Source organism: Arachis ipaensis, chromosome B10 (assembly GCF_059453495.1).
Source record: "Arachis ipaensis isolate K30076 ecotype BB chromosome B10, ASM5945349v1, whole genome shotgun sequence".
NCBI lineage: Eukaryota > Viridiplantae > Streptophyta > Magnoliopsida > Fabales > Fabaceae > Arachis > Arachis ipaensis.
The window spans coordinates 16,513,894-16,527,250 of NC_142435.1; the positions used below are offsets into that span (position 1 = coordinate 16,513,894).

Here is a 13,357-nt window from a genome sequence, read left to right on the forward strand (position 1 = left end):
ACAACGGCATAGACGATGATGGAGATGGAGATAGACGAAGGCGTGAGAGATAGAAGGAATTTGGCGGTGTCGATAAGCGGTGGTGAACGGTGATGGTGAGAGAGGTTCAAATCTGAGGGATTGGATGTTCAGGAGTCTGACTTAGAACAAAAGACAATAACTATTGTTTTGAGAAGAGAACACTAAAAAAAAAGAAAAGAAAATTTTTTATTTTAATTTTATATTAATTTTAATAAACAAAAATACTTAACCATAATTAATCATATATGATTAAAGTATATACGTATTTTTATTTGTATACAAATAATATTTAATATACTTTTAAAATATATTAAATTTTAAATTTTTAAAATTATTTAATTATTAATTGACTGAAATTAATGATGCCACATCTCTATATTATATTGATCTATATATACAGAATATAAGTTTTATCACAAATATTAAGGTATGAGAACAATGTGTATATATATATACCTACCGACCCTACCCTACCAAACATACGAACTAATTATACATTTGATGAAATTTAATAATAAAATCTCATTACCTTTTGTCCTCTGTCTTCTTTTTAATTAAATTCCACATCTGCAAGTTAAGTTACCGCTACAACTTTCAACTGTTGTATTAATGGCTCGCGTACTTCCGTGCCAAAAAGATATTTTTTTTGGTGACTAAACAAGGAAAGAAACAAAGCAAAAACTATTCTAAATCCGAGCGGATGATTCGTTGGAGATCAACACTAGGCTCAGACCAAATAACATGATTAGAGTTACTCTTGGCACCATATTTAGCCATCCAATCCGCAGCTCTATTTGCTTCTCGGGACACCCATTCAACGTGAACAAGCCAAGGACGAGATAAAAGCTCCTGAATCTTGTGAACCAAATCTGTTACTTCAGATGGATACCCACTTGTAAGCTCATGCATGATGGGCAGAATGTCAAGGCAATCTGTTTCACATATAATATCCCTCAAACCGCAATCCCAAGCTAAAACCAGCCCCCTCCAAGCAGCAAATAATTCACATCTGATTATAGACCAAGGGGGAATGCTTCCAGAGCAGCCCGAGATCCAATCTCCCTTAGAATCTCTAATAATACACCCAAATCCCGCTAAATTTGAATCCATATACAAGCTTGCATCACAATTAACTTTAAAACTATTGCCTACCGGTGGTTCCCAACACAGGCAATTTCGGAGAGACCTAAAGGCATTGCTTCGATTCCTGTAAACCTGTAAGTCCTTGGCGGTAATTCTGGCCAAGGCAACAACCTTATGGTCTGTCCAAGGGTTGTCAGTGTTGAATATGTCATTGCACCTATGTCTCCATACCCACCAAAGCCCTGCACCAAAGGACGCCTCATTGTTAGCCAAGGCCTTTCGAAACCACTCTTCAAGAGCAGTACCAGCCGTCGAGTCCAGGATACTAGGATCCAACATATACCAGATTGCCTTTGATCGTTCACAGTCTCTAAGGCAATGCTCCATAGTCTCCTGCGCCTTGTTACATCTCTTACACATATCTGAAGAAGCTAAATGCCGCTTGAATCGAAAGGTCTCAGTTGGTAGAGCATCATGTAAGCTAAGCCACATAGTAAATTTGAACTTCTCTGGAATGTTTGTGTTCCACAACCAGTTCCAATTACTGTTGGCATTCCAATTTAATGTTTTCTTTAATAACCATCTGTAACCCTCCCTTGCACTATACTTTTTTGTTGCTGCAGGCCACCACTCCCACTGTGGCTCCAACTCAGTCAAACTAGGATATCTCAGACCATAAATAAACTGCTTAATCTCATGCGGAATAGGCGTGGTAAGACTATCAACCTCCCAAGACACCCCTTTCCACAAGTCAGCCACCATGAAATCTGATTCAGAAATATGTACATAAGGAACAAGGTTGCAAAGCTTACCAAAAGGAGTCCACTCATCATACCAAACTGATTTGTGGACATCTCCAATATTCCAATGAAGCCCTTCCTTGAGATGCTCATAGGCACTAACAATGTTCTTCCAGGTAGCCGATGAAGAATTTCTACTGTTTCCGTTCATACCAGATTGATTCCTGAGATATTTATGCTTCAGAACCTGCACCCATAACTTCTCACTATTATTTAGACAATCCCATACCAACTTTCCCAGAAGCGCCATGTTAGCACAGGAAGTATCCCTAATACCCAATCCTCCTGCCTTTTTAGGAGTTATGGCGACCTCCCACCTGACCAGAGGCAGTCCTTTTCCAGTCGCTTGGCCTTTCCACAAGAATTGTCTCATCAAGGAATCAATTTTATTACATGCATACTTCGGGAGAAGAGAAATTTGCATTTCATAAACTGGGATAGAGGCCATAACCGATTTAACAAGACAAAGCCTCCCTGCCTTATTCAGTAGGCGTCCTTTCCAACTGGAGAGCTTTCTCGAAATTTTTTCAATAATCTCCTGAGCCGTCTTCCTGGAAGCTCTGGCATGACCGATGTTAATTCCCAGGTATTTACCCAAATCATTGCAGAACCGGATGTTAGAGACCCCTGAGAGAACCTCTTTTCTCCTCTCCGACACCCTCTTGGAACACTGGGCCTTTGACTTATGAAGATTTACCTTTAAACCTGACGCTCTAGAAAACAAGTCCAAACAATGCATGACCTCTATTACTTGAGCTTTTGATGCCTTACAGAAAAGCAAAAGATCATCTGCAAACATCAAATGAGAGAGTCGTGGTCCATTCCTAGAAACCGCAACTGGGTTCCACAAACCTTGGGAAACTCTATGAGAGATAAAGCAGGCAAGCATTTCCATACAGAGTACAAATAGATAAGGAGACATAGGATCTCCTTGCCTCAACCCTCTCTTCGGATTGAAATTTTGGAGCCTGTTCCCATTCCACAAAACTGCCAACGAAGAGGAAGTCACACAATTCAATATAAGATTAATGGTAGCCTTTGGAAACCCAAACCGGACCAAAGTAGCTTCCAGAAAACGCCAGTCTACCCTGTCATAAGCTTTTTCCAAATCAATCTTGAATGCCATGGTCCCTTTTCGAGACTTGGTGTTCCTCATGAAGTGCATAATCTCTTGAGCAATGATAATATTCTCTGTGGTTCCTCTTCCTGGAATGAACCCTCCTTGCAAAGGACTAATGATCTCCGACAGGAAAGGTCTGAACCTGTTAACTAGAACCTTTGTGACAATTTTATAAATTACATTACATAAGCTAATAGGCCGAAACTCCCGTAAGGAAGAGGGAACTTCCACTTTAGGAATTAGAACAATGAGAGTATCGAAAATAGCCGCATTCAATGGCTCACCCTCAAAGGCTCGCTTGACCAGTCTACACACATCGTTGCTAAGAGAGTCCCAGAACTCTTTGTAGAAAATTGCTTGAAATCCATCTGGCCCTGGGGCTTTAAATGAACTCATGGTCATCACAGCTCTTTTAACCTCTTCAGACGTCACCGGTTCCACTAACTTTTGACAAGCCTCAGTACTAAGAGACGGGCAAGGAAAAGGCCCCATGGCGTCCAGGTCAATATCCTCCCTTGTAGAAAAGAGCTTTTGAAAGAAAGAATTTGCCGCCAGTTCTAGAGTCGTAGTCTCCGTGGTCCAAGACCCATCCTCCAAAAATAACCCATGAATTTTGTTCCTCTTTCTCCTGATAACTGTCTGCAGATGAAAAAATTTTGTATTTCTGTCTCCACATCGCACCCATTGTTCTCTAGATTTTTGATACCACAACAACTCTTCTTGAAGAAGGACAGCATTCAGTTCCTGATGCAAAACTTGCTCTTTGATCCTAAGCTGTTGATCCTCTCGACTTTCCAGAGTAATCTGAACGTCATTCAAAAGCCTCTCCAACTCCCTTTTCTTAACAAAAATATTGCCAAAAACCTTTTTATTGAAGCTAGTTGCATCTTTTTGAACCTCCAACAAACATTTAACTACATCCGGAGCTCCTCTATTCCAAGCTGTATCAACAACATTCCTAAAAAGAGGATGAGTCATCCACGCAGCCTGGAATCTGAACGGACGATGGCCCTTGGTAGCCCTCTTTGCCATCTTGCACCTAGTGAATAATGGGCAATGATCAGAGTGAAGACGCGCCAGCACCTCAGTATAAGCCTCTGGAAACATTAGTCGCCAGTCCTGGTTGATGACTGCTCTATCAAGCTTCTTGGCCACCTGCACCCCACCTTTCACCTTCCTGTACCAAGTGAATCTTCTCCCAATAGCCCCCATATCAAACAGCCCACAATCCTCCAATGTTTCCGCAAATTGTTCTGCTCTGGCAAGTCTAAATTGCCCCCCTCTAACTTCACTCTGCAACAAAACATCATTAAAGTCCCCTAACACAATCCAAGGTCCGTGGATCATATTAGCAATCCTTGTCAAGTCACCCCACAGTTCTTTACGTCGATGTATATGCGGATTAGCATACACCGCACTGCAGTAACTAGATGTATTGCCCATAGTGATTTCAAAACTGATACATTGATCAACTACATCCAATACTCTCACAGAAATATTTGAATTAGAACATAGAACCCAGATACCCCCACTATGACCATTAGCCTCAACAATACCAACATCCTGGTAACCTAGATTATTCCAAAAAGATTTCATCCTCTCGAAAGCAATATGGGTTTCAAACAGAATGAAAAAAGTAGGATGAAATTTATTCGCTAACTCCTTACTATGAACCCGGGCCAATTTATTAGAGGCACCTCTAATATTCCAAAATAGAAAGCTTAAATCTAAATAATCCATAAAACAATTTGTATTGTAAAAAGGACCAACCTCAGCTGAAGTCCCTAACGAGATGATGAAGATCCACCATCATATCCCCCTGAGCCTTGCTTGTCCTTGTCCGGTTGTTGCCCAGTCTGTCTGTGTCCCTCCACTGACAACCCTTCCAATTTGCCGATTTGCTGCTTGCTGGTGTCGCCAAGGCAGTCCGGAGTCGACGGCGAATTCTGCAAAGAAGAAGGGCGCAACCTCTTGTGTCCGTTTTTGATAATGGCAGTGAAAGTCGGCACCGCAACGGAGACAGATTTGCCCTTCACCCCTTGCTGTTTGGAAGATGCCATGCGTGCCTTAGATCCGCTAACCGACCCGGTCTTCACCCCTGATTCGGCTCCTCTCATACGTAGCCCAAAGTCACGGTTCTGGTCCAATTTCTGATTTGAGCGCACCGGCATTTTATCTTTAGATGTTTGTTGGGCTTTGTTTGATTGACTCAATTTTTCTCTCCTTTTGCCGCTGACTTTGGTCCAGCCAGCCTCATTTTCCAAATGTTGGGACTCCACTTCCTTCCCATGCAACGTATCATCTAATTCCTCCCCAATTTCTGCAACTATCACTGACTCTTTGGGATTGCATCCAAATTCAAAAATTTTCTCTTTTGAAGCTTCCTGTGGCTGCACCACCCGGGCCGCCATCTCGGTCACTGATGTTTCCTTTCGATCCACCCTTTCCGAATCTATTGGGGTCATTCTGCAGTCAGTTGCTGGATGCCCGAAACAATTGCACTTGTCACAAATAAGGTGTAAGCATTCATACTCCACCTTATATTCAAACTCATCGACAATCACACTCCGGACCACCGGCAAACCAAGATTAATTTGCACGCAAGCCCGAGCAAATTTTCCCCTTTCCGCCAACTTAGTAGCCAGATCCACCTTGACTGGTCTTCCCACAGCAGAAGCGATTCTCATCATGGCTTTATCCTGATAGTACCATATGCTCAAACCAGAGATTCGAATCCAAACCATAGTCTCCCCGAAAGTGTCCTCACAAGGTTTAAAATCCGGTGTCCATGGCTTGACCGCAATATAGTGACCGAAGATCATCCATGGCCCCCCTAGTAAAACCTTCTCTTGATCGTCCATGCGATCAAATTTAACGAGGAAGTACCCAAAACCCACATCCAAGATTTCATATCCACCGGTGATCCTCCATACCCCTTTCAATTTGTGAAACATGGCCGTGTAACTAAGGTTTTTTCCAAGAACCTTAATCACAATTGCTTCCTTGTATGGTTCAGAAAGGATGTTCCTAGCCTCTTCGGAGAAGCAAACTCTTGGAGGCATAGGATCTCCTTGTTTTCCAGTGACCACTGCCATGGAATCCTCATCTAGAGCTTCAGCCCGATTTATCCCTGTGGCTACCGTAGAACCAATAACCTTGTCACGGAACGAAATCTTGGAAGTCACCCTGGAACTAAGGTCGCCCTTACTTGATCCCTCCTTCACACCTGATGCAAACCCTCCCACACTCTCCCCCTTATCTCTTTCGATGGCATGACCATCTTCTTCACCGTGTTTCACCCTCAAACGCTCTCTCCCGCTCTCTCCTTCTTTCATTCTCTCTGAGTACGGAGTACGTACTCTTTCTCTTGAGTAGATCAAATTAAAATCAAATTCCTTTTTTTTTTTTTTTTTTTTTTTAGTATAAAATAAATTTATATATATTATTATATTTAATAAAAAATAATTATATTTTAAACTAATTGTGTAAACAATTATCCCAATTATGATAAAATAATTACATAAAATATTTTATAATATCGATGCATAGAAATTAAATTCAATAAATAATGTTTTGTACTAGTAAACATTGAAATTAATTTTTAAGAAATTTTAAAATAGATATTTTAATTTTTAATAAATTTTTATTATTTTAAATTTTGTAAAATTATTTTTTTCAAATAAATAAATTTTATATTTTCAATAAAATTTTAATATTCATGTTAGAGAATTTTAAAAATTAAATCATGAAAAATTATTATGAGATAAATTAATCTCTTTACAAAGAAACAAATTAATCTCAAAAACTAATAGAATAATAAATATTTATGAAAATAAAAATATTTGATTTAAAAATCTTAGGAGATTAATTTAATGTTTACTCTTCATTCATTTTTAGTTTTTTGGATTAATGGTCAAATTAGTTATTAAATATAAAAAACTGGAGCATTTTTTAAATTCTTTTCAAAAGATTTTATACATTAAATTAGTCTTTCAAAAATTATAAACTAATTAATTTTATTTTTTGGTCACTTTATTAATAATTTTTGTCAACAACTGATAATATAAAATATTAATTAACAATATACATAATTTTTAGCATGTCTAATTAAATATTGATTAAATATTTATAAAATTTTATTAGTTTAGTCTATTTTTTTTAGTTACATAAACCCTAATTTTAATATAACCTAACAATTAAATTAATATATTTTTATAAATATATTATTCAATGCTTAACGTTCAATTATATATGTTAGGTCTCATATGTTGTAAGTTAACACTGGTATATGTATCTGTACATGCATGAAAAATATTTATTTATAAATATTTTTTTAAATTATCATGAATATATTTTAGCTTTTATAAAATAATTTCATATTTTTGTCATTTATACAAATACCAAACAATGGTATATAATAATAATAATAATAATAATAATAATAATAATAATAATAATAATAATAATAATAATAATAATAATAATAATATCTTTAATGTCTTATATGTGTTATAAAAATTTATCCTAATTATAACAATTCAATCCATGTATGTTTTATTCAATGATTATTCTATTCTATTTTCTTTAATTTGCAATCACAATGGGAAGATATTCTATTTGTAATTTTTTATAAAATAAATTTTGAAAATATTTAATATTATTAAAAATATTCTTTTTTTTTAATCGTTATACGGAATATCCATGCGTAGATAAAGAGAAAATAAAAAACATCAAAATAAAATCATACAAAATACATCATGAAACAAAATCTAAAAATAACTCCCTAAAATAAACTAATCATGAGATTAACATATTTATACCTTAAGACAAGTCTATGCATTTAATTATAATACTTTTAAAATTTAGAAAATAATTAATTAATGATATAATAATTTAATTTTTTAATTTAATAACAAATAATTATGTATAATTTTATTATAATTTATATTTAATGTACTTAATAATAAATTATAATATTATATTTCTCCTAATAATATAATGAAATACATTCTTACCATTAATTGATTTAAAACATTATTACACGTATTTTAATTTTAATAATATATAAATATTTTTTTCCCATAATCATATAGTAATATGCACGTTCCTTCCATAAGTGTAATACTTTTAAGATTAGAAAAAAATTATTAATTAATGATATAATAAAGAACATCAAAATAAAATCATACACAATATATCAAAAAATAAAATTTCGAAGAAACTAACTTAAACAAACTAATAACAAAATTTTTTACAATAAAAAAGTTTAAAATATTATTCTATTCTCAAAATTTAATTTAAAAATTATTTTTAATAAACTAATATATTTACCCTTTAATTAGAATCTATTCATTTAGTTATAATTTTTTTAAAATTAGAAAATAAATTATTAATTAATAATATACTAATTTAATTCTCTAATTTAAAAACAAATAATTTTATACAATTATAGTATAATTTGTATAATTTATTTTTAGTATAATTAATAATAAATTAAAATATTATCTTTCTCCTAATAATATAATCATATAAATTGTTATCACTAATTGATTTAAAATATTATTAATACACAAATTTTACTTTTAATAATATATAAATATTATCTTTCTTATAATCATATATTAATATCTATGTTCTTTCTGTAAGTACAGTGTTTTTAAAATTAAAAAAAATTATTAATTAATGGTATAATGAAAAATATTTAAAATAAAATCATATCCAATATATTAGGAAATAAAATCTCAAAATAATTATTTAAAAGAAATTAATCACATAATTTTTAATAATAAAAAAATTAAATATTATTTTATTCTCAAAATTTAATTTACACACTATGTTTAATATACTAATCCCCTTATTAGTTAGAGTATATGCATTTAACTATAATACTGTTAAAATTAAAAAATAAATTATTAATTAATGATATAATAATTTGTTCTCTAGTTTAAGAATGAACAAATAATTATGTATAATTTACATCTAATATAATTAGTCATAAATTAAAATATTATCTTTCTTCTAATAATATAATCATATATATTCTCACTATTAATTGATTTAAAATATTTGTAACACCCTCACTATCAGAATGTCACGCTTCCAGCTGCGCTACTCTGATAGCAAGAAATATTACGACGGCCTCATATACTTAATTAATAATAAAATAGGAGCCTTTGACTCAAAATCGTATCACTGTTCTTTTTCAAAATCGAAAAAAGAATACTTTTTAAATAAAACAAAACAAGCATATACATGTACAAAACTTCTTACTAAAGTAACTTATACATATTATATACATACAAATCATACAACTCCTATCGACTAAGCGAAACGCAATATAACCTTTCGTGAGCTTTTTCATCCGTCTCCTAAAAAAATAAAGCAGTATGGGAGTGAGAACCTAACCACACGGTCTCACCACAGAGTTTCAGAATGGTCATAATAAGATATTTCAAGAGAAATATATTTTTAAGCTTAGTAATTATTGTTCGTCTTTTTTGAATCTTTTAAAAACTAACAACTAGTCAGAAACCAACCACGCAATCAATCAACACAATCATCAATTCAGCACTAAAGCTCATTCTCAAAAGTAGCACACCAGGACAAACACAGGCAAAACAGACAAGGAAAGCACAGGTTTAGGTAACAGTTACAGCAAATAGTTCAGGTAGCAGTTAATAACAGTTTAACCATTAGGCAAACTAAAACAAATTCAAACCCAAGCAAAGCATACAAATGCATATGATGCATGCCTGTCATACGGCTAATGAGCTCATCTGTCAGTTATACAGCCAACCTGACAAGTCCGGTTTGCTAAACCCTTGGACTGTCCCCCGACGCGCATCCCCATGAGTTTATACATAGCTTTTTCTCATATATATATATATCAAATCTCTCAATGGGGATACCATTCCCGGGAATTTATAAGTGCCCGATCACCCTTACGTCGTAGGGTCAACAGAGTATCGAGCCTCAACCTGGAGCAAGTGGTGGCAAGCCACTGCGTTTACCTAGGAAAACTTGTGTCTCAGATAATTCAAATTCATAAGCCATATGAATAATTCATTCAACATTCATTGTAACAGCCCAGACCACCCGCTAGCACAATATTGTCCGCTTTGGCACACAAGGCCTCACGGTTTTGCCTTTGACGATAGGGATGATGGCCAAAACCCCCCACACTCACTCGTCAAAATGCGTCATGCTAGGGAGAGGTATCCACACCCTTATAAGGTATGCTTCGTTCCCCTCTCCAACCGATATGGGCCTTACAATCCACCCCCTAAGGGAGTCCAGCGCCCTCGCTGGCACATCGATCCGGGTTCTGGCTCTGATACCATAATGTAACAGCCCAGACCACCCGCTAGCACGATATTGTCCGCTTTGGCACACAAGGCCTCACGGTTTTGCCTTTGACGATAGGGATGATAGCCGAAGCCCCCCACACTCACTCGTCAAAACGCGTCATGCTAGGGAGAGGTATCCACACCCTTATAAGGTATGCTTCGTTCCCCTCTCCAACCGATGTGGGCCTTACAAAATCCATTATATTATAATACAAGACAACCCTCAAATCTAACAAAAAAACAAACAAAAAGAGTCTCCTCTACTAATTTGAACTTGGTTGATTTAAAATCCTCTACCTTTTTCTGCTTCTTTATTATTAGACTATTAAAATTTGGAATAAACTTTTTTCTCACTTGAACGGATATCAATCTGCATAATTATTACAATTCACATAATCATAAGAAAAGAATTACAAAATGCAATAGCAGAAGCACAACAACACAGAATCATACAAAAATAGCAGAACCAAAATCACAACAAAATAAAATCACTAAAAATTTCAAAAAATCAACAACAAATACTCAATAGATTTAACAATAATCAACAACAAATCCTCAACAAGTTGCACACTAATCAACAACAAAACAGGTTGAACAGAAATTGAATACCTAACTCGCAGGCTCCATGCTTGAGGATGATGGCATAGAGGACTACGACGCCTGCTGGTGCATGGAGGACACAGCGTCGAGGAGACGACGGTTGTTGTGCATGGAGGACGACAAGGAAGGGAGGGAGAGAAAGGGTCACGACGAGGAGAGGGAAGCGCCGTAGCGTGACGAGGAAGGGATGGAGACAAAAGGGCCACGATGGTGCTGTCCGGTAGCGTCGATGGCGGAGAAGAAGGAGGAGTTTGGCCGCAATGAGGGGCTCAGAGGACAACGGCGCTGTGGAGTGTGGGAGGAGGAGATTCGGCGCTTAGAAGTCAGAGGATTAGAGACTAAAGAGAGTTACACTATGTTTGGTTGGAGAGAAAATGAGTGGAACGAAAATGGATGGATAGAAAACGATATTTTCCTTTGTTTGGTTATCAAAGAAAATAGAAAAGAAAAAAAATTTTTTGTGTTGGTCCACTAAAAATTTTCTTTCCATCATAAGCAAGAAAACAAAAAAGAAAATACTATATTTTTCATATTTTCAATACTACTCTTAGTTATATTATTATTAATAATTATTAATATAAATTTAGTTTTAATATATTATAATAATAGAGATTCATATTTAAATATTATATGTATTAGATAAATAATTTAAATCAAATATATAACATTATAATATTTTATAATATTTATAAAATATAATAAAACATCCATAAATAAAAATACTTATATTTTATTTTATGATAAAGTATTAATGTAATTTTATACTATTATGATTTTCTTTCTTTTCACTTTTCTTTCCATCCAAATAAAAGAAAATTTTCTCTTTATTTTCTTTCTATTTATTTTCTATTCATCCAAACAACACACAAATAACTCCACCTTTTCTTCTATTTTTTCCTCTTATTTTTTTCCTTTAATTTTCTTTCCTACATCCAAACAAAGTGTCAGGGACGACTTAGGGTTACTGGAGTGTGGAGTGGCAGCTGGGTTGGTTATTTTCTCATACGGAGGGGGTTGTTTGTTAGGGTTTTTAAAAAAATCGGTTCGGTTCGCTGAGAATTTTTCTTATTAGAACCGAAAACTGAATTGAATCGCAAAAATAATTGCAAAATGCCATTTTTTCAATTTTTTTTAGTTTTCGGTTTGTTCGGTTATTAATTTTTCAATTTGGTTGATCGGTTTGGATCGGTTATGAACATCCCTAGTTAGAAGGTCTATTACGTCTAGAATTTAAAAAATATACAAAGTGTTATTACCTAAAAAAACTATCAAAATAAATTGATACCAACAATTTTAATATGAATTATACATCTCTTACCTATTAAGTGCGAGTCTTTTCTTTTTTCTTAGAGTATTTCTTTGTATGGTTCAAAGCAAAACAAATTTATCAGAATCGAGAAGTTTTCAACTGAATACAAAATGGTATCTTTTCTGAAGTAATCCCTATATTCATGTCTGATTAGCTTGAACCTAATATTATTTTGACCTATACCAAAATTGTTAATAACAAACATTTTCTTCAGATATCATTTTCTCAAATAGAGATGCTTCTAGATTTTTTATTGTGCATTGTATATGAGAATCTTTATAAAATAATATCACAGTAAAAAATTAAAAATAATAAAAAATAGTAAATTAATTTTAAAATGATATACAATTCTATATTACATCTTTATCAAGTAGAACCATTTTAATTGGAACTTTTTGTGTACGTATTTTAAATTGTTTGACACTTCATAATTGAATTATTCTAACTTTAGGTTTCCAAATTTTATGTTCAGATGTTGGCTTAAGATTCTTAATAAAATCATACATGCAAAGAAATTAAGATAAAATAAAAAGATAAAAGAATGTAAGTAAAAATCTAATTAAAAAATTACATTTAATGTTATTTTAAACTCAAGGTTAGAACATAACCTAGTAGCCATAACAATTGTCAAGAAAAATATAAACCTCAGACATAAAAGTTTACAATCACATAATATATTAAGGGAAAATATATATATATATATATATAGAGAGAGAGAGTATATGATTAATCTACTCTAAATTAGAAATAGAAATATTCAATTAATGCTAAATTAATTTGATTATCTATTTAAGAACAAATCATTATAATTATGTGGCTTTGATTCCTAAAATTAAAAATATACTATTTATTTTTAATTAATAGTTTCCTTATTTATGTATATGTATATATTAATTATTTAATTAATAGTTTTCTTATTTATGTATACGTATATAATATATAAGATATTCTAGTCTTTAGACACATAAATTAGAGTCATTCTCGTAACGATAACCAACTAAAACAATGTCATTAGCTCAAACATTTAGAATCTGTACAAATACAGACCATTCTCTTATTAAACAAGCTTTATGCTATT

General features: G+C 33.6%; 2 protein-coding genes across 2 annotated transcripts; both read right to left on the minus strand.

Annotated features, from left to right (window-relative positions):
- Positions 1 to 2,840: 2,840 nt before the first annotated feature.
- Positions 2,841 to 4,620, minus strand: LOC148579252 (uncharacterized). The gene is made up of 3 exons (XM_088489222.1): positions 3,731 to 4,620; positions 2,992 to 3,487; positions 2,841 to 2,891 (listed from the first exon to the last, which is right to left on the minus strand). Exons 1-3 carry the CDS (start codon positions 4,618 to 4,620, stop codon positions 2,841 to 2,843), a joined length of 1,437 nt encoding a protein of 478 aa, XP_088345348.1.
- A 188-nt stretch (positions 4,621 to 4,808) lies between these two features.
- On the minus strand, positions 4,809 to 6,359 carry LOC148579253 (uncharacterized). The gene has a single exon (XM_088500973.1). It carries the CDS (start codon positions 6,357 to 6,359, stop codon positions 4,809 to 4,811), a length of 1,551 nt encoding a protein of 516 aa, XP_088357099.1.
- Between the last annotated feature and the right edge of the window lie 6,998 nt (positions 6,360 to 13,357).

Bases quoted from the DNA above. Each gene is read 5' to 3' on its own strand.
- LOC148579252 (XM_088489222.1), bottom strand. From the start codon at position 4,620: ATGAAATCTTTTTGGAATAATCTAGGTTACCAGGATGTTGGTATTGTT. The intron at 3,488-3,730 runs GTATCAAAAATC...CCCGTCTCTTAG, and splicing joins CTTCAAGAAGAGTTGTTGTG to TACTGAGGCTTGTCAAAAGT. The intron at 2,892-2,991 runs GTAGACTGGCGT...CTTCGTTGGCAG, and splicing joins TGGAAAAAGCTTATGACAGG to TTTTGTGGAATGGGAACAGG.
- LOC148579253 (XM_088500973.1), bottom strand. From the start codon at position 6,359: ATGAAAGAAGGAGAGAGCGGGAGAGAGCGTTTGAGGGTGAAACACGGT.